The sequence below is a fragment of the Ochotona curzoniae genome, unplaced genomic scaffold (assembly GCF_017591425.1).
Source record: "Ochotona curzoniae isolate NIBS_2020 unplaced genomic scaffold, NIBS_Ocur_1.0 contig_1, whole genome shotgun sequence".
Lineage (NCBI taxonomy): Eukaryota > Metazoa > Chordata > Mammalia > Lagomorpha > Ochotonidae > Ochotona > Ochotona curzoniae.
Genome location: NW_024464918.1, coordinates 17087001 through 17108203, shown reverse-complemented (window position 1 = coordinate 17108203; position 21203 = coordinate 17087001). Strand labels below are relative to the sequence as shown.

The window sequence follows — 21203 nt, the reverse complement described above, 5'->3', positions numbered from 1 at the left end:
AAGAGCCTGACTGCAGAGAGGGTAGGGAGAAGCCGAGGGAACTGCTCTGGGAAGTCCAGCAGGAGGCCCCAGAGCCCCAGGATCTAATGCCAGAGTCAGGAGATCCACAGAGCCTGTATCTTCCCCACCACCACCATCCCCACTCATAACCCTGGCACGCATCAGTGTACTGTCACCGCTGTCTTTCCCACTCAGTTCCTGATGAGCTGTCGATGCAGGCCTGGAAGCTTCCACAGTAGCTTAGAGCTTAACGCTCTGGAGTCAGCAACCAACTGACTCAGACTTTCGTTTCTACATTTGTGAAATGAAGAAGCAATAGTGCCCACTCAACAGGCTTTCCCATGAGACTTAAGTCTGGCCCTGGTGCCATGGGCTGGTTTGACTGCCACTGTGAACTGTGCGTTCCCACACCAGGAGTTCTGTGACTGGGGCTTTAGCAAACAGCATGGGCTCATGCTCTTCCTGAAGCCACCTGGAGAGCTGGCCGCTGAGGGCAGTGAATCTGTGGCCGATGCATCATCCTCTCTTCCCCTTCTCTCGCTCAGGTGTGGATGTGTGGAGGCCGCATGGAGGACATCCCATGCTCCAGGGTGGGCCATATCTACAGGAAGTATGTGCCCTACAAGGTGCCTGCTGGAGTCAGCCTGGCCCGGGTAAGGTGGTGGCTTTCCAGGGGGCAGGGGAGAGGGGTGGGAAGACAGGGGTTGGCCCCAGGCCCCCTGGGCTCCCGCAGTTGGGTAGTCCCTAGAGTGAAGAGCTACCCCCTACTCTCCAGGTGCAATTCTCTAGAAGAGCAGATCTTTAAAACAAAATTGCTTAATAGTTAAGTGGCTTACCAACTCCTGCTTTCATTTAAAGGGAGTTCCTCCTGTCGCTGCTGCTGCTGCAGTTGTCCAGCTCTTGACCTGTAGCAACACATTTGTCACCAACAGGTGTTCATATTCATGGGCTGCAGTGTGACCTGTCAGTACAGGGGTGACAGCGCATGCTGATGGAGCCAGGAACATCACAGACGCCCCCTCCCTGTCCTCACTTTATGATGGTCTCTTTGCTCAGTGTGGACTGGGTTAACATGAGCTGTCTTCACCCACTGTGCCATGTGACTAGGGAGTTCTTCCATCCATCTCTGATTCGGCACTGAAGTGCCTTCCATTCCCCCCACCCCATCCCTGTAATTACTATCCCATGTTCTGGATGAGCTTTTTTTTTGTTGTTTTCTGTTTTTTTTTTTTTTTTTTTTTTTAATTCTGTCTTTTAACGAGACCCAGCAGTATTTGTCTTCCTGTGGCTTTTTTTCACTCAGCATGCTCTCCTCCAGTTGCACCCATTTTGCTGCAAATAACAGGATTTTGTTCTTTGATGGTGCTACAATATTCCATGGTTTGTATACACCACATTTGTTTCATCCAGTCATCTGGCAAGGGGCGCCTTGGTTGGTTCCATGTCTTGGCTATGACCAGCAGTGCCCCGGTGAGCATGGTGGAGCGCGTATCTCTTTGGTCTCATGATTTCATGTCTTTTGGACTTATACCCAGCTGAGGGCTTGCTGCATCCTACGACAGTTCTATTTCTGGTTTTCTAAGCAATCCCATACGATTTTCCTCAGTGCCTGTGCTGATTTACATTCCCACTGACAACATGTAAGAGTTCCTAAAGAGCGCTAATTCTTTCCAACTCAGCACTGCCAAGGGGATGAAGGAGATGCTGCAGTTTGCTGAAGCGTGACAGATGAGAACAACCTGAGGTGGCAGACACAGGAATATTTTCATTGTCAAGTGTTTAAATTCACACGGATTAGAAATTAATGGGTATTAGCGTAGCAAACTTGTGACTTCACAGGCGTTATTGCTCAGGATAAAGCTCAGGGAAATGTAAAGGGAGAACAGGAGTGGTTTAAAGGGACGTGCAAGTGGTAGGTGGTGGTGGGCAATGCCTGTGACTAGGTAGACGAGGTTAATGGGTATCGGTGACTTTCTCCTGTCCCCATCATCATTGCCAGAAAGTGTGTGTCAGATTAGTCCATTGCCTTAAAATGCTTTGGACTACTTTAGCCACTGACCACAAATGGAATTCTAATAGGGTAATTTTGTTTCCTTTTTTGGTATTAAATATCCGGTGAGTGGGTAGAGGGAGGGGGACATGAATAAGTTAAAGTGACCACAGAAGAAAAAAACAAAGCAGAGGGAGGGTCCCCAGAGGGTAAAGAGAGCCGCGGGAGAATTTGAGGGAAACATGCCTAGCCTCTCTCCTGCATCTCAACTCCAAATGTCAAATATGATCTGGTATCAACTGCATGTCATCTCCTATCCCATCACTGTCCCCTCCTGCCTCACCTGGCCATCTTGACACGCAGAACCTTAGCTCCCAAGTCTAAGAGAATTGTTGTCCTGTAACTTACAAGGAAAAGCACCAAGAAACTCCCAAGAGGCGCAACATTTGCCCAAGTTCCTTCTATGGGTGGCAGCTCCGCTCAGGACACCGCGGGATGCCTTGAGGTCCCGCGGTGACGGAAAGGCAAGCCGGCAGCGCCCTCTAGTGCTACAAGACTTTAATGCACTTCACCAGCCACCAGCGTTTGGAATCGCCGCTTAGTGGTGGAATGCGAAGTTGCAGCTTCCTGTGAAGGCCTGTGAAGCTGGCCTGCCTGGCATGTCTGGGGAGACTCCTGAGAAGTGTCGGCACAGTCCCTGAAAAACCCCAAGACTGTGGCTCATCCAGCTGTAAGGGACTCTGGGGACCCGTAACCCACATGACCTCTTCCTGTCCTGTGCTGTCAGATAAAAGACACCAGGACTTGAAGCATCTGTAAATTCAATGGATGTGGCAGACCTAGACCTACAAGCCTCACCCAGAGCATGGCACACGTTTGTCTATCTTCATTCTCCTTTGTTATTCCCCGTGGTGGTGACAAAGACAGTGAAACATGGAGACCCTCAGTCACTAGTGCTAGAAAGTAAACCTCGTTGAGATGTGACAGGTGCTGACATGGAGCATTCATTCCTTCGATGGTGACTGCCATCGTTAAGATCAGTGTCAGCAGTTAAGACCTGACAGCGTATTGCTAGGGCTTGCCTGAATTCCATGTCTGGGCAGTTCAGCGTGCCCTGGCATTGGCTGGCTGCGTATGCCTCTAAGCTGGGCAATAACCCCGTATCCCCCTCTGTAAGCCCTGTGACCCACCAGGGCTAATGACATGGAGCCTGGCATGATCACAGAGACGCCTGAATCAAGCCCCTATAGCCTTTAGTGGCTGTATCTTGCACAGTCTTATTAACAACCCCATCCCGGGCCCAGCGCAGTGGCCTAGCAGCTAGAGTCCTCATCTTGAACGTGCCAGGACACCATATGGGCACTGGTTCTAATCCCGGCAGCTCCACTTCCCATCCAGCTCCCTGCTTGAGGCCTGGGAAAGCAGTCAAGGATGGCCCAAAGCCTTGGGACCCTGCACCCGTGTGTTAGACCTTGAAAAGGCTCCTGGCTCTTGGCTCCTGGCTCCTGGCTCCTGGCTCCTGGCTCCTGGCACCGGATCGGTGCAGCGCTGGCCGTTGCAATCACTTGGGGAGTGAATTATTGGACGAAAGGTCTTCCTCTCTATATCTTCGCCACTCTGTATATCTGACTTTGCAATAAAAATAAATAAGTCTTTAAAAAAGAAAAAAACATCCCAGGCATTCTGTGGCATTACCTCTTGTGATGCCACCTGCTGGATCCAGGGGCAGGTAGTCTCCTGGCTCTAAGAGCCAGATTCAGGGAATCAGGCAAGCTGGTGCTGTACAAGACCCCACAACAGGCAGTGAGATAGCGGTTTGCCAGCTGGCCAGCCTGGCTTTGAGATATCAAACTTGCTAGAATCTTTCTATTCTCTGCCCCTGGGAAAGGAGCTGTAGGCAGGGCAGTGACAGGAACCCACACAAACTTGGCAAAACTGCAACGGAAACTTCTCCAAGGATCCAGCAGGTCTCTGGGACTCAGAGCAAGGGAGGTGTTAGAGTAGGGGGTAAAGCCCGTGAAAACCATGTGGGAGGTGTAAGGGGAGCTGATGTGATGTCCTTTCCTTGGCTCTGAGCAGTGAGCTGCACGAAAGTTCAAGATTGGGAGGATAGGCTAATGAGCCATGTCTGGAAGGTACAAGGATACATATCCACACAGGCACTTGGCACAGTGGTGAAGACTTGGGATGCCTGCGCTCTGTATCATAATGCCTGTGTTTGCATCCTGACTCTGCCCCCAATTCCAGGTTCCTGCTGATGTACGTACGCCCTGGAGGCAGTAAGTAATGGCCCCCGCATGGGAGACCCTGACTGAGTTTCCCCTGGCTCACAGCTTCCACCTGACACACTCTGACTGCTGGAGAACTGGGAGAATGAACGAACAGATAGGAGATACCTCTCTCTCCTGCTCTTGCTCTCACTCACTCTCTCCATCTGTCTTTCAAATGAATAATTAAAAAAAAAAACATTTAAAGGGCCGTATTAATCAAAGTAGCAATTAAAGCATGATTTAGGGTTTGGGCATCTTTTTATTCAGTTCTCTAAGCGCAATGAGCTGCCCCCGCCTCCCGTGTTGCTGGCAGAGTGGAAGGGAGACGCTAAACATGGGGAAGCAGGCTGCAACTGGAAGAGGAAACTCTACTGCTCAGTGTTGGGGTCTCCAAGCCCTGCCAGCCCCTCCCCCATCCTCTGGGCATGGTTTTCTATGTAGCACAACCCTCTGCCATGCAGGGCCTGGTGGGGAGAACCCCGTTTCTGAGCTGTTCTCCATCCCGCTGTGGCCTTGGTAGCACCCAGGGAGAAGTAGCGTCAGCAAGGAGAAGCTGGATCTTACTGGCCCCCCGCCCTGACAGCCAGCAGGTGGGAGTGCTGGGAGTTAGCCAGGCAGTAAACTGTCCCAGCATGACCTGAGTTTAGGATGGTTTCCGCATTCCAAGTGGTTGGTGGAGGAGGGGACATCAAAAGAAGAGGACTATTCTGTGACATGTGAAAACCCAGTCTCAGTGTCTATCGAGTTTTACTGGAACTAGAGCCACACTCACTGACATATGTGGTGTCTGCATCTGCTGCAGTCAGGGTTGAGAAGATACGGCCTGATGAGCCTGAGATACTTACCCTGGGGCTGTCTACGGGAAACAAGTAAGCACTGGCCGGCCCATTTCCCCTGAGTGTGATTGACTGGGGACAGCCTTGACACCCCCCACCCGCTGACTCCCCTTCTGAGGCACAGGCGGAGGGACAGATGTGTGTGTTGGGAGAGTTGTTGTGTGGCGGCCTGTGGCAGCAGCCAGAGAACAGGGATTTCTCCCTCGCCCTGGGGTTGCACTGTCGGATGTCAGCTGTTGGAGGCTCTCGCCAGGGGTGTCCACACTGCCAATGGGTTTGGGCTTTCTATCACAGTCACATCCAGGAATTCACTCTTCCTCTCCAGCTCTGTTCATAAACCGATGTGTCCTCTGCTGCCTCTACTTGTCAACAGTGTGGCTGTCATTTCCTTATTAATTATCCCTATGCGTTGTAGTAAAGGTAGCAGCAAACTTCAGCTCCCAAAGGGTTACTAAATTCCAGCTGCTGGTGGGACGTTGTGCCTTCCAGTTGCAAATTACAACTTGCTTATACCACACAGCTTGGGTGGAACTTGTAGTCAAAAATGTCAGAACTCAGGCTTAGTGCTATGGGGTAGTAGGGTAAGTCTCTGCCTATAGTACTGGCATCTCATCTGGTCACTGGTTCTGGAACCAGCTATTCCACTTCCAGTGCAGCTCCCTGCTTATGGCCTGGGGAAAGCAGCAGGAGACAGCCCAACTCCTTGGGTTCCCACACCCACGTGGGAGACAGGAAGAAGTTCCTGACTTCATTGTGGCCACTCCTTTTCTTTCTCTATAACTCTACCTTTCAAATAAAAATAAATAAAAATGTCAGAACCCACTTTATATTGGCTTCAGCAGCAGTAACAACAATAGTAAGGAATTCACTCTCATATAACTGAAAAGCCTGAGAGTTCTGACTTCAGGCCTGGCTGGATTCAGGTGCTAAAAAACAGAAAACAAACAAACAAAACAACAACAACAACAAAAACCACCCTGCTCCAAACTAGCCTTTAGTTCTGCCTCATTCTCAGCTGTGTCTTCCTTAGGCTTCCTCACATGGTGGCCATGTGGTTCAGCAGCTCTGGCTTGCTTCTTATCTAGAAGTCCAGAAACAAAGCAATTCTTCCCAATAGTTCCAGCAAAAATAGAAAGGCTAATAACATCTGTTGGTTTTCTCTTTTTTAAAGATTTATTTATTTTTATTGCAAAGTCAGATATACAGAGAGGAGGAGAGACAGAGGAAGATCTTCCATCTGTTGATTCACTCCCCAAGTGACTGCAGTGACTGAAGATGCGCCGATCCGAAACCAGCAGCCAGGAGCTTCTTCCGGGTCTCCCACGCGGGTGCAGGTCCCAAGGCTTTGGGTCGTCCTCAACTGCTTTCCCAGGCCACAAGCAGGGAGCTAGATGGGAAAGTGAGGCCACTGGGATTAGAACCAGCACCTGTATGGGATCCCGGCATGTTCAAGGAGAGGACTTTTACCCATTAGGCTACCGCGCCAGGCTCTACCTATTGGTTCTGACTGGATTGGCATAGGTCACATGCTCACAGCTAACCAATCCCTGTGCCCAGTGATGTCTGTTCTCACATTAGGCAGTCTGGGTCCTGTGTCCTTCCTGCAGCCACATGAACTGACAGTGACAAAGGGGTAGCTTCTAAAAGGACAGTTAGTAGTAGGAAATGGGCAGGCAAAGCCACAGCGGTGTGTTTACAACTCAGCTGTGAGTTGTAAAGTCCTTAAAGTACGCATGAACAATAAATGGAAATGCAGAAGGCTTTGGGGTAGGTGTCTGTCACCGTGGTTAAGATACCGCTTCGCATGTCAGCATCCCTTATGGCAGTGCCTGGGCTGGAGGCCCTGCTCTGTTTGAGGTTCCAGCCTCCTGCTGGTTCACACTCTGGGAGGAAGCAGCTAGGTCTGTGCTGCTCACTTGGGAGATTGGATTGAGTTCTTCATTCACAGCTTTTGTGGGCACTTGGGGAGTGAACCAGCAGATGGCAGCTAGCACATTTGTAGGCTCTCACTCTTTCTTTTCCTCTGTGTGTGTGTGTCTGTCTGTCTGTCTCTGTCTTTCTGCCTCCCTGCCACTTTTGAAATAAATAATTATAGAAGGCAGAAAAAAAAGTTGAATTTTTCATGAAGTGTGAAATAAGAAAAGTAGACCTCACCCTTTCTTTGCACCCCAACCCCTAGTGTCTGCGCCTCATCAAGCCTGACCCCATCTCTGCTCTCCCCTGCAGAACCTGAAGCGAGTGGCGGAAGTGTGGATGGATGAGTATGCCGAGTACATCTATCAGCGCCGGCCGGAGTACCGCCACCTCTCTGCAGGGGACGTGGTCGCCCAGAAAAAGCTCCGCAGCTCCCTCAACTGCAAGAGTTTCAAGTGGTTTATGACCCAGATCGCCTGGGACCTGCCCAAATTCTACCCACCCGTGGAGCCACCAGCCGCAGCTTGGGGGGAGGTGAGTGTGGAGGGCACGGCCAGCTGCCTGATTCGCAGGGCTAACTGTGAAATGCAAGCACAGACGCTTCATTTAGAAAACAAGGGAACAGTACTGGCAAACGTATGACTTAGGACTCTGTGCCCCTGTCTTTGGATCCTGTCCAGCATTGTTCTGTTGGCGAATTTTTTTTTATTGTTGTCTGATAAGAAAGTGAAATGTGAGATGATTAGCATGAATCTTATCTTTCGTCATCATATTATGCATTGGTAGTTTTATTTTTAAATTTTTTTCTTTAATATACATATATATTATTAATTACGTTGCATTATGTGACAGTTTCATAGGCTCTGGGGTCCCCCCCAACCCTTCCCCATACCCTCCCCCCATGGTGGATTCCTCCACCTTGTTGCTGTATTACATTTCAAATTCAGTCAAGATTCTTTCATTGCAAGAGTATACCAAGCACATATTATGCATTGGTAGTTTTAAACGCAAAGTGAGAACATAACTCCGGTTGTGAATGTGAGAAATATTTCAGATCTTAGGCACATGTGGGCATTTCTTATCAGAACAGAGACACTGCAGAAAACTCAATTCTCTTCATTTTTCTAACATGTACTCACTTATTTGAAAAGCAGAGAGAAATAGGCCAAGCCCAAGCCAGGAATGGGGAACTCCATGTGGGTTTCCTACACAGATGGCAGGAACTCACATACTTAAGCCACCCTGTGCTGCCTCCCAGGCACGTGAGCAGGAAGCTGGACGGGCAGCAGGACTTACCAAGCACTCCAGTGCTGGATGCAGGCATCCCAAACAGTGGCTTAACCCACAGCACCGTGACTCCTGCTCCGTATTTCATTTCTTGATAATGCACTAGACCTCCCAGCACGCTCCAGCTCCCTCCCTATTGGGTATGAAAAGGCTGAAAGGAGACGGAACTTGAGTGGGCCCTGGAAGAAAGGACAAAAGAGGGCTCCTAGCTCAGTCCTGTGTCTTCAAAGCCATTGCCCCTCATTGTGCATTCACAGTGCTGCTGGGAGGGAAATCCTAACCTCCCAGACCCGCCAGCACCTCCTAGTCACAGACCTCACCCACTTGCCCTGTACTCTCTTTGAGTTTCACTGGGCACCCCGTGCATTTTGGATCTACCTTGGTCCTGGATCCAGTGGATACTGTGTACAGACAGCACCACAGGGAACAGGGAACATTCTCCCAGCACAGGTCTCATGCACATTTCATTTAGCCCACTGAATTTTACTCCCAAGATATAGTTTGAGGATAAAATGGTTGATAATCTCAAGACAGAGACTGGGCAGTTGGCCTAGTGGTTGGATGCTGGTTAGGATGCCCACTTCCTATACCCAAGTCCTTGGATTTGGTACCTACCTTCAGTCTCCTGCTAAAGCAGACCCTGGGAAGCAACAGGTGACAGTTGAAGTCAGTGGGTCCCTGTCACTCACCTGGGAGGCCTGGATTGAGTTTCCACCTCCCAGCTTTGGCCCAGTTCAGTCACAGCCCTTGCAGGTGTTTAGGGAGTGAATCCATGGATGGGAGTGCATTCTCTCTGTCTCTCTGCCTCACAAACAAATATGTTTCTTTAAACACACACACACACACACACATTTCTTACATTACATGATAGCAACAGCAGAGCGTTACACTTAGCATGAGCCCTCTCGGGCGTCTAGCCCGGTGTATCTGCCTCTGATGGGAGAGGCAGACAGGCACACCATTGGCCTTGCAGGGTGTCCGAGCTGAGTCTCCAAGCTGAGGGACCCCTCACAGGTGGGGTGCTTTGGGGCTTGGAAAAGGGGAAGGAAAGAGCTGGGCTCATTCAGAAACCCTGCTGGGAGTCACAACAGGGCCTTTATTTTCTCCCTCAGCTTCCTTCTGTGTGGGCCTCACGGTATACCGGTAGCACAGTGGCTTCTAGAAGCCTCAGGCTGACAAGCCTCCAACTTGGCCAACCCAGCAGAAAATGGACCTCTTCCCTAGCTGAGGCAGCAAAGCCACAGAAGCAAGCCCGATTCTTGGGTCCTACACCGATTGCTGTGGCCACCATGGGGTAGACAGCAGTGGAAGCCGAGAGCAGGGACAGCGGGGAGCAGCAACCCAGCGGGAGCCGAAGAGTGTTGCTCTGGAGAAGGGAGGAACTGCTGTGCGGGAGAAGCCCTGCATGTGCCTTACTCAGGGCTACACAGTGCCCAGCAAGCACTCCCTTCCCCCGCACCCAGGTCTGGAAGAGGCATCCTGTCCTGGAGCAGCTGTGGTTCTTTGCCACTTCTTTGGTTTCTCCGCAGCATTAGTCCAACGTCCTCCAAGAAGCAGATGCCACAGGGCCATTAGATGTACAAGAGTAATAGGGCAAAACCCTGAGAGGGAACACTGAGGAACTGGAGGAGGCTGTGGGATAGGGAGAAAAGAAAAAAACACTAGGGAGGGAGGGTCCCAAACTGCACGGCAGCATCGCCAGGTAGTGTGGGCGGGGTTAATGGAGACCCTTCAAGCGAAATCACCTGTCAGGAGGCCCCCGCCTCCCTGGTCACGGGCTGGCACTGGGCAGGGGCAAAACAGAAGCCCAGCCTAGGGGATGCTGGACTCCCTGTAAGCAGAAGCTCTTAGCAGCCATGGAATTCCATGTCTGCCATGTCCTCTGGCTGCTCAGACCAAATAGGAACAGAACCTGTGAGGCAGCGACTATCTATGACACGGAGCACCTTGTGCGGTGGCCTGCCCCTAGCACATGCGCAGTCAGTATCTGTTAAGCCCTCCCCTACAGCCAACATCTCCATCAGAGAAGGAGACCCCTGCCATGCTGAGGGTCTCTGTGGATGGCAGGGTGGGATCCCCACCACCTCAAGCATTCATCAGCCCTGTAAGGTGGAGTGTCCCAGATCTACAGCCAAGACATGGGAGCCCCCTGACCACCTGGGGGAAAAATTCTATTCCTGAGCTCTGCTGGATCAAATCCTCAGGGAGTAGAGCTGGGAAACCCTTCTTTTTGGTGACTGCTTCCTCCAGCCCTTCCCAGCATCCTGGGACGCTGCCTGCCCTAAGCTCAGCAGTGTGTTGAGATCACTCACTGTGCACTGTGTGTCCTTTGCTGAACGGCTGGAGCCCAGGGCAAGCTGTACTAACCCGAACCACAGCTCAGCCCATCTAAGGTCTCTGCCTTGGACCTTCACCTCCAGCTGGATCCCAATGTGTACCTTAAGCCACTGCTTTTTTCTTTCTCTCAGATTCGCAATGTGGGCACCGGACTGTGTGCAGACACCAAGCACTGGGCCCTGGGCTCCCCACTGAGGCTGGAGAGCTGCATCCGGGACCGTGGGGAGGCCGCATGGAACACCATGCAGGTGAGGAGGGCTGCTAGGGGACTGGACCAGCTCCCGTGTGCCATCCGCAGCCTGCAGTGTGCAGGGATCAGAGCCAGGAGGGGGGTGGCCTTGGGTCAGGGACAAATGATAAATGGGCTGCTTGGAGATGAGTTACAGGAGACTTCCTGTAATGCCTTGAAAAGGCAGTAAATCCATCAAGCTGGGCTTCCGGGGTTACAAACGACAGACGCCCAGCCCTCATAATCTTCAGCAGAAAGCCAGAGGTGCTGGCTCGGGTCACTGGGAGAGCTTGCTGGTATCACCTGGGACTCTGCAGAGTCTGCTTCCTTCTCTGTCAGCTTCCTGTTGAAGCCAGCCATTCTCACATAGTGGCATGTGTGGCCACCAGCAGCTCCCAGTGGATAGGCATGCCCCTTCCAGGGGTTCTGGAAAAGACCTGAGGCTCTCTCACACACCAGAGAGATGAGGAAACCCTCAAGTGGTGAGAGGCTATTGGAAGTAATACCCGAGTTTATGAAAGTTACAAGATACAAAAACTGATTGTATTTCTATATTTCTGAAGAATCAGAAAATGAAATAAAAAACAAGCACCTACTATAATATATAAAATGTTATTTATAATACTTTACATATTATAGTGTATTATTATATACATACATAAATAGGTATATAATAGAGATATAAAAATTTTATACATGGAAAACTACAAAACACTGCTGATAGGAATTACAGCAAGTCAAAATAAAGGAGATATATGCCATGTTTATAGGTGGAAGGACTTGATACTAATATGAGGTTATTCCAAATATATAAATTCAACTTAATTCCAATAAACTAGTAGAGCTTTTTTTTTAAATAGGAATTGAAAACTTGGTTCTAAAATCTCTATAGAAATGAATATATAGGACCCAAAACAGCCGAAACAACTTTCCAAAAAGTGCAGACTAAAAAAGGACTAATACTGCCTGATTTCAAGATATAAAGCAACAATTACCAAGATAACATGGTGTTACCATAAAAACAATGGGACACAGTAGAGGCCAGAAATAGACCTACCCATGTAACATCTTGGGACAACTGATTTTGGGCAGAAGTATAAAGGCAGTTTGGTGAAGGAAAGATAGTCTTTTCAATAAATAGTGCTAGGAAAATGTAATATCCATTTGCAAAACAAACAAACAAAAAACACTTCAATACACTTCATATCAATTCAAAAATTAGCTCAAAGCACTCAATACAGGCCATAGAGCTAACGTAAAAACTTCAAATTAACAAGCTTTTTGATGAGAACATCAGTAGAGGTATCTGCAACCTTGGATTGAGCTCTGAGTTCTTTGATACAGCCACAAAACCACAATCCACAGAAGAAAAAGATTGATAAACTGAAAAACAACAACAGTACTATTCCCTAGAAGACATTGTTCAAAAAATTAAAAAGACTGGGAGAAAGTATATATAAAGCTTATATCTAGTAACGTCTTCTATCTGCAATACAAAAAACTCTTAAAACTCAAACATAAAAAACAAGTTTTAGAGCGCTAGCATTGTGGCGCAGTGGCTTGAGCCTCCGTCTACAATACCAGCATCCTATATGGGTACCAGTTCAAGTCCCAGCAGCTCCACTTCTGATCCAGCTCTCTGCTAACGCCCTGGGAAAGCAGTGGAAGACAGCCCAGCTGCACTGGCCCCTGCACCCGTGTAAGAAGCCTAAATAGAGTTCCAGACTCCCCTGGCTTTGACCCAACCCTGCCCTGGCTGTTTCAGCCATTTAATGAATGAATTAGTAGATAAATGCTGTCTCTCTCTTCTTTGTCACTCTGCTGTTCAAATAAATAAATCTTTTAAAAATAAACATATTAAACATACTAATGACATTAGTTGTCAGAGAACTGTAAATTCTAAGTACAATGAGACATGACTGCTTACCAGTTACATGACTGGCCAAAGGAGGGCAAGGATTTGGGTGAACTGAAGCTATATGAGGTTACTTCAGAAAGTTCATATGGAAAAGCAGATAAACAGGAAAAGTTTATATTTGTGCAAAAAGGTTTTTAAATCCAAGCATTGTGTTTTCATAATACACATTTCTCGTGAACTTTTTCAAGTGTGCTCTTTCATACATTCCTGCTGGGCATGTAAGGATACGACGACTACCACCTTAGAAAATTGTCTGGCAGTTTCTCAGAAAATTAAAGTCAGTATGCTCTGTGAGTCACCTATCTCACTCCTAGGTACTTGTCCACGAGGAAAGAAAAAAAATATATATATATACATACACACATACATATATAGACATACAAGCGCTTATACCCAAATGTCCTTAGCAGCTTTCTTCGTAATAGCCACAAGCTGGAAATGGAACAGATGTCCAAGAACAGGTAAACAAGGTGCTGCTCAGTGAGACAGAACTCAGCAGAACAAGGAAGGAGCTACTGGTAAATACTGCTGTAAGATGGATGAGTCAGCCCGATTGTATCACATACTAGAAAGCAGGAAAACAGAATACACACCATATGCTTCATTTTATTTATTTGCTTAGTTACCCACTTACTTACTCAAAAGACAGACAGACACAGAGCCTTTCACTGATTCACTCAAATGCCTGTAACAGCCAGGGGCGGACCAAGCTGAAGCCAGGAGCCAGGAACTCCATCCAGACTTCCCAGTGGATGGCAAGAACTCAAAATACACGAGCCAGTACCTGCTGCCTGCCAGAGTGTGTGCTTACAGGAAGCTGAGGCAGAGCTGGGACCAGGACCCAGGCATCATGATCCGAATGGCAGGTCCCAACTGATTCATTAACTGCTGTAGCACTTGCCTATACCACCACATGATTGTTTTTACATAAAATGCTAGGAATTGCAAACTAATCTCTGGTAGCAGAAAACAAGTACGTGGTTGCCTAGGAATATGGAGTGTGGGAGACAGGAAGAAGAGATTACTGGGAGCATGAGGATACTCTGGGGGTGATGATGATTTTATGGGTAAAAATATATGTCAAAATATATTTTATATATATTAGGCTACTGTGCTGGGCCCGGCGCAGTAGCCTAGTAGCTAAATCCTCTCCTTGAACACACCAGGATCCCGAATGGCACCGGTTCATGTCCCAGCTGCTCTACTCCCAATCAGTTCCCTGCTTGTAGCCTGGGAAAGCAGCAGAGGGTGGCCCACAGCCTTGGGACCCTGCACCTGTATGGAAGAGCTGGAAGAAGCTCCTGGCTTTGGGATCAACTCAGCCCTGGCTGTTGCAGCCATTTGGGGAGTGAACTAGTGGATGGAAGATCTTTTTGTCCTCTCTATAAGTCTGATTTGCTTTTGTAATAAAAATAAGTCTTTTATAAAACTAAAAATTAAGAAATATATATCCAATTGTGCACTTGAGAAGTGCTCAGTTTATAGTGTGCCAATTAAGTGTGATATGACGTCAGGGATCTACTTCAGGTGTGTTGGATAAGTAGGGAAAGTGGAGAAGGTAGGGCTACATCAAGTCAGCCCTGCGCTGGTAGCTTTCAAAGCTGGGTGATTAGAACAGGACTGGTCAGCACGAGGGTACTTCCAAGCAACCACAGGAACATAGAATTTAAAAATAATGTTTTCCATGAGCTTTATGAAGACTCTGCATTTCCCATAATTTAAAAAGAAGAATAAAGAAAGATGCGGACATTTGGAACAGCAGTGAAAGTGCCACTTGGGATGCCCTCATTGGACATCAGAGTGCCTGGGTTCGAGCTCTGGCTGTATTTCTGCTTCCCACTTACTTTCATCCTGGGAGGCAGTATGTGATGGCTCGAGTGCTTGAGTCCCTGCCATCTGGCCCTGCTGCACCTATGCATTAGAGGCGTGAACCAGCAGATGGAAGGTCTCTCTCTCTCTCTTTTCTTCTGACTTTCACATGAGTTTTTAAAAAGAAGACAGAAGGCAGTCCTCATCACAATGTCCTTGTGTGCACAGGTGTTCACCTTCACCTGGCGAGAAGACATCCGGCCTGGAGACCCCCAGCACACCAAGAAGTTCTGCTTCGACGCCATCTCCCACACCAGCCCCGTCACGCTCTATGACTGTCACAGCATGAAGGGCAACCAGCTGTGGAAGTACCGCACAGTAAGCCTGGATGGGGGCCAGAGGGGTGCGGGGGTGGTGATCTGCAGCCTGCTTGGAGTTTTGTTTCTGCTGAAGTGATGTAGGCTTTCCTCCTCCCAACAGTGCCCACTCACTCACCAACTCCCCAAACCTGCCATGCCCAAGTTTCCACTTGATTCAAGAGAAGTTAGAAATCCAAATGTTTACATGAAATCCTCAATTCTTAAATAATAGCAACTGAGTCCATTTTTTAAAAAAAAAAAAGAAATGAGACACGCAGACACCATGAAGATCCATGAAATTTGACTTGAGATGGGTGGTATCAGGGTCGTGGCAGTGTCAGGTGTGGGTCCTGCTGCCTCCCAATGGGCAGAACCCCATCACATGACTGCATCACTACAGGGAAGGCTGCCCAGCGTCTGGCTGTGCACCCAGCAAGAAAACCAAAAGGTCTGTGAGCAGCTGGCTGGTCACATCCTCCACTTTCTCATTGCTGCTATTACTGCTGCTATTGGGCTGCCCGGCTGATTCCCTCCCTGTTTTGTAGGACAAGACCCTGTACCACCCCGTCAGCGGCAGTTGCATGGACTGCAGTGAAAGTGACCACAGGATCTTCATGAACACCTGCAACCCTGCCTCACCCACCCAGCAGTGGCTGTTTGAACACACCAACTCAACAGTCTTGGAAAAATTCAATAGTAATTGAACCCTCCCACCCCCCTTGGCAGCTCACACAGGGTGCTTTCACAGCAGCCATGGGGCCTGCATGGGTGCCCTGGCATACTGGGTGTTGGCCAAACAATTCAAGGCAAAGAGGACTTTGGAAGCTAGAGTTCTAGGGTCCCTGAGCCCCTGAGTCATGAGAGTGGGCAGGGAGCAGGCTCTGCGTAGAGCCTGCTTCGACCCCTGCTGCCACCATGGAAAGGGAGGGCCTCCTTGGCTTTGTGATCATATCCCCTGGAGTGCTGTGCAAGAGAATGCCATGCAGCTGCAGGCTATTCAGAAATAAAGCCTGCAAAGTTGCCCGGGCCCCTTGGCATCTCTCAGGCTTGACTATGCTCTGGAAAGAGGCCTCATCTGTGGGGGTCGGGGAGGGGAGGAAGCAGACTTCAGCACCAATGCCACCCTTGTACAACACAAGGGAAAGAAGTCCTCCTCAGGGTTCTTTAGTTTCTGCCTCCCTTGCAGGCTCAGCCTCTCTTCTGTGTCTCAGATGAGTTCCAAGGCCCAACGCAAAGCCGTAAGAGCGCTCCGTGCTGAATGCTGGCCAGCCACCAGGCCTAGGATCAGGCGAGGGGCCCCAGACACTGCTTTGCAACCATGGGCTTGCAAGATGTTCTCTGTGTGTTGGAAATGCCCACAGTGCTTTCCATCTTCAAGGACAGCCCAGCCACCAGCTTTTCAAGGCTGTGGTTCAGATGACCATGGGCCCCTGGAGAAGGCCAAATAGAAGACCAGACTAGAAAAACACTGAGGTTCTCTGATCCCTGCTTCCAGTGCCCTCTCTCCATGCTGGGAAGCCTCAAGAGAGGACCGGAGGTGCTTCACCTCGCAGAGTCTGGAGGCCTCCCAGATCAACTCTGGGCAAGTGCCTAGCCTCTGAATTCAACATGGTCCTGGTTCTCATAGAATCTCCAAGTTGCTAAAGGACTGTAGAGTGCAGTCACCAACCAGTTCCCACTTTAGGGATCTGGTGTTGTGGCCTCCAGTATGAATTTCCAGAATGCTGTTACTAAGGCAGCCAGGCAGATAGGATACAGTCAAGGTGGCCCTCAGTCTAGGAGCAATCTGTGAAATCCAAGGTTGGTGCTGGGGATGAAGTCCAAGGACAGGTGTCCACTGCAAGGTCCTCAGCCAACACCTGAAGCCCTGAATGTCCTGCCATTGCCACAGCCACCACCTCATTTGCAGTGAAGAACCTCATGTCCATCTGTACCCAGCTCCGCACCAGCCCTTCCGTGGATTTTTTTTTTTTTTTTTTTTTGCTTTATTTCATGTCTAACTCCCCCAGGGTTCCCAAACAATTAGGAAACATTTCAGTAACCATCCCACCACCTCTGATTCAACAGAGGAAATCACATTCCACAACCTATGGCTTCTACCACCAGTTAGCCCCAGGAAGTGCTTGGAATCAGTATTCCAATTAGAGTTGGGTCTCTTGACTGTGTCATTTACCAGTTAAATAATACAAATCTGGGAACAGAGCCACGAACCTGCCTTCGAGATGCTGGCTAATCTTGAAGCCATCCGTGATCAAGGGAAGGGAGGGAAAACCACTCCTGACACCACCATCACATTGAACTTGAGCCTGGCAAAGGGTCACTCCCACTTCTGCCCCTAGCACAGCTCCACTCTGGATGGCTGCACCCAGGAGAGGATGCCCCTGTGCTTGTGAAGCTTGCCCGTCGCTCCCTGGCACCCTTTGCCACATGACTACTGTGTCCTTAGAAGTGACCCTCTGCAGGACAGAGTGAAAAGATGAGGCCTCTTCTGAAGTCTAGGGTAGCAAGTGTGTTGTACTATGGGGAGATGAAGTAAGAGTCATCATCCGAGAGCAATGCAGCATCAAATCAAATTTGTTAAAAAAAAAAAAAAAAAAAAGAAGAAGAAAAAAACTGTGCCTTTAAAAAAGAATGCAAACATACAGCAAATCCCTAAACTTGAACCATTTCCTAGTGCCTTGCTAGCAAACATAAAGCGGGAGGGGAGGGGAGCATTTTTGATGGCACGTGCACTTCCTGTTGGATGAGTGTGTCCTTTCTTAATGTCTGATTTCAAGCAGGAGATGTTGGCCTGGAACAGGAGCTGAGGCTGTGATGCCCACTGCGGGGTTAGGTGGTGAAGTAACACTCCCAGTTAAAGAGCTGCTGGGCAACTCGTTCAGGCTAGGAGGGCCTCAGCAGCCCTTGAGCAAAGGCCTTGCATTAACCTCATTGGGCCCCTTCTGGGGACCGTGCCTGCGATGCCCTGCCCCAACCCCTGGACTGAATGATTGTCTTGTCCCTCATCACTCAGATTAAGGCATACAGAGTTCATTGCCCACTAGTCCCCCTTTGTGGGGGCATTGCTCTAATATGACCAGGTTTCTGTGGAACAGAGGGATGGCCATAAGCTGTCCCCAACCTTTTCTCATTCTTTGGTTCTCCCTGCACAAGCTGATTTCACACCCTCAACAGGGATGGGCAGGCCCTCTGAGCACCCTGGCGTTTGTCACAGCTGAACCTAACAACAATAGAAACCAGCCTACGTAGTGGAGGAAGGGAGGACAGAGTTTTCTCAGTTCGGTGCCATTGCCCACTAATTTACAATGCTGAACAGTTTTGGGAAACCACCCGTGTTGAGGACCCGATTTCTGCTCCTACACCCAGCTGATGTGCAGTAAAACTCAGCCAGGAGTCAAAACAGAACATATGGATTTCCAAGTCCATGTTCCCATTCCCTTTTCGAACCTTACTCTGGTTTAATTCCTTTTTCTCCTTAAGAAAAAAAAAAGATGGCATCCTTGAAAATGGCCCCACATGTTTCTGCCTGCACATCTCCATTTTCTGAGTCTCTGGAGTCCCATAAGAGCAGCCAAGCACTTTCCACTCATCACTGAGGAGTCCAGATGCCTTGCTTTGGCCAAGCCTGGCTTATACATACTGGCTGAAGTTCTCTGCTTCCTATGGGCAATGCATTTTTAAGGTTTTCTGAGTTTAAATGTGGGGAAAAGGGCAAGAAGTGAAATTCTATTCTGGAATACTTTTCTGCTTTCATATGATCAAAAAAAAGAAATCATCTCAGCTCCAACTTGATATTGAGCCAAGGCTCACAGTCACCTCTGGGGTGAGAGTCAGGCCTGTGTACTGAGTGACAAAGGTCTTCTAAAATCCCTTCCCTAAATGGCTTTCCTTCAGCTATGACAGGCAACAGTGTCAGGCCCTGTGAATGGAGCTTGAAGACAGGAATCTCCCCAAGAGACCACAGGTAGAGTACGAGGGAAGTCAGATCGGGGAGGCACAAGACCGCCGGCCGCTCTTCTCCTGCCTGAAATAGTGAGCCTTTGTGAAGAACTGACATGCCATGTACAATTGTGACTGTGATTGTTGTTGAGTAAACTCCAGACTTTTTCTAAAGCGCTCTCAGCTTCCTTTTTTGTGTGTCTGCTCTCTGCCATCCCTCTCCTGTGCCCCGAGTGCCTGCTCAGTCTCCAGGCCCTCTGCTGGGTACTGCACAAATTCCCAGCAGCCGTCATTCCAGAGGGAAAGGCAGGACCTGAAACCACCCAAGTTGGGGGGCTGCAGAGGTAAATATGGCCTTGAGGGATATGCAGTGATACTTGAAACACTAGGGTCAGCAACAGCATTGCTGAGAATGACCAGGGAGTGCATCTTGGGGAGAGATGAAAGACCTGACAGAGTAAACCAGTAGGTTGTTTGAGAGAGAGAGTTCCCAGCAGAGGGGACGGCCAGTGCAAAGGCTCAGGTAGGAAGGAGCTCCGTTGTGGGAACAGCAGGTGGGTATGCTTACAGCGTGAGGTGAGGCAGTCCACCAAGATTCCCAGCCTACACCCAGGACTGGAGGAGATCAGGAAGGCAGTGTCATCATGAAACAAGCTTGACTCACATCTGAGACTCTCCTACCAGCCCCAAGAACTTGTTCCTGAGAGGCTGTGATACTACTGGGTAGTAGATTTGTCTAACATCATGGATGGAGAGACCCCCTGCAAGTCCAGCTCTGCAAAAACTTCTGTGAAATCTGGTTCCAATCCTACTTCCATGTAGGCCTGTTCTGTACAGCACAATGTCCAGTCTGTAGCCGGTCTGATGGTTCTACAGTTGAGTCTCAGTGGGGGCCTGTGGCTTGAGTATGACCATGACCCCAGTGCTGCCATTGTGGGCCCACCAGGGGGCGCTGTGCATCATATGGAGAAGGCCTGAGGAGCGAAATTCAGGCAGCGTCCCTCCCCTGCTATAGCTTTGAGTCTCAGAACAATTTCTTACAGGTGCACGCTGCCTCTGACTGCTGTTCCAAACTCTCAGTCTCGCAGATGAGAAAACTGAAGTGCTGAGAAGGCCCTGGCCCAGGGTGACTCAGTGATGAGTGGCACAGTCCGTGTTCTCAGTATTCCTGTTCCCTTGTTCTCTTAGAGTACCAGCTTATCGCTTTGTAGACGTGGGGAGAGAGTCCAGTTCTAAAGCAAAGCTTTTTGTACTCATCTCTCCCCCTCAATTATCAGAAGAATTCCCTGAAGTAGATAAGCCAAAAATGTTAGCTATATTTGTTCCATAAAAATGTATCCAGAATGCCTGCTATCTGCAGGGCACACTGCTAGAGATGGGAAAAAAAATGGTGCAAGGATAAGCAATAACAGATATATATGCTGTCCTCCTAGTGTGGGGCTAAGCAAGACATCTGTCAGATGATCATGAAAAGGAGCGTGCGATGAGAACTGTGGCAAGTGCTACGAAGAACAAGTGCATGTGGGACTGTGACATGAAACTTGATCTTTGGAGCATGCTGAATCAGCCAAGGTCTTGGCCGGGTAACAGCCTCTCACGGGGTAACAGAGCAAGTGTGGTTAAAGGGGCTATTTAAGGAGTATGGGCAAAGTGAAGCTAACCGCCAGCCAAGCCGGAAGCCCAGGAACCTGAGGACTAACAAGGGAAGCTGTTCTCACTAAGCCGACAGAGGCCAGAATTAGCGGGACCCGGGCAAGCTGGAACCAGGCCATGGTGCTCCCCAAGGGGACTTACAACTGTCAGTGGGAAACAAACCACTGCCCGCACAGGGAGGGACCGGAAAGAACACAACCCTGCCCTCTTTCCTTATCTACCTTCCAGTCATCTGCCACTTGCTGCCTGCCATGGGCTAAACTCAGTAACCCAAATCCATATGAAAAAAATGAAAGCCTTGGTTAATATAATTACCTACATGAATCCTCATGTAGACAATGAAGTTTTTCTTTTTTCTGCTTGTGACTATAAGTATGTTGATGACCATGCAATGAAGAAAAGATGTAATTTTTTGCATGATAACAGGTCAAAGGAGGAAGGGAAAAACAGAACTACAAAGGGCGAACGTGCTGTGTAGTACTGAGATGGAGTTGGTATTAAGTCAAACTACATGTGCTTAACTGAGATGTAAATTGCAAGGGTGGGCATTTTTCACAGTGGTTAAGATGCCACTTGGGATGCCCGTAGCCTGTATCAGAGTTCCTGGGTTCAAGTCTTGCCTCTAACTGATGCCAGGTTCCTGCTAATGTGCACTCTGCAAA

At 49.0% G+C, this 21203-nt stretch overlaps 1 protein-coding gene across 2 annotated transcripts in view; it reads left to right on the top strand.

Annotated features, from left to right (window-relative positions):
* The window catches only part of GALNT10 (polypeptide N-acetylgalactosaminyltransferase 10), a 217435-nt gene extending 196880 nt beyond the window's left edge, over nucleotides 1-20555 (top strand). The window contains exons 8-13 of one of the 2 annotated variants that reach the window (XM_040993361.1): nucleotides 546-653; nucleotides 7323-7544; nucleotides 10766-10882; nucleotides 14819-14968; nucleotides 15495-15645; nucleotides 19932-20555. In XM_040993361.1, the coding sequence (XP_040849295.1) occupies nucleotides 546-653; nucleotides 7323-7544; nucleotides 10766-10882; nucleotides 14819-14968; nucleotides 15495-15645; nucleotides 19932-19948 (765 nt within the window). In that variant the 3' untranslated portion in view covers nucleotides 19949-20555. Of the gene's footprint in view, nucleotides 1-545; nucleotides 654-7322; nucleotides 7545-10765; nucleotides 10883-14818; nucleotides 14969-15494; nucleotides 19058-19931 lie in introns of those variants that run through there. The other variant, XM_040993412.1, reaches the window with a different exon arrangement.
* The last annotated feature ends 648 nt before the right edge of the window (nucleotides 20556-21203 follow it).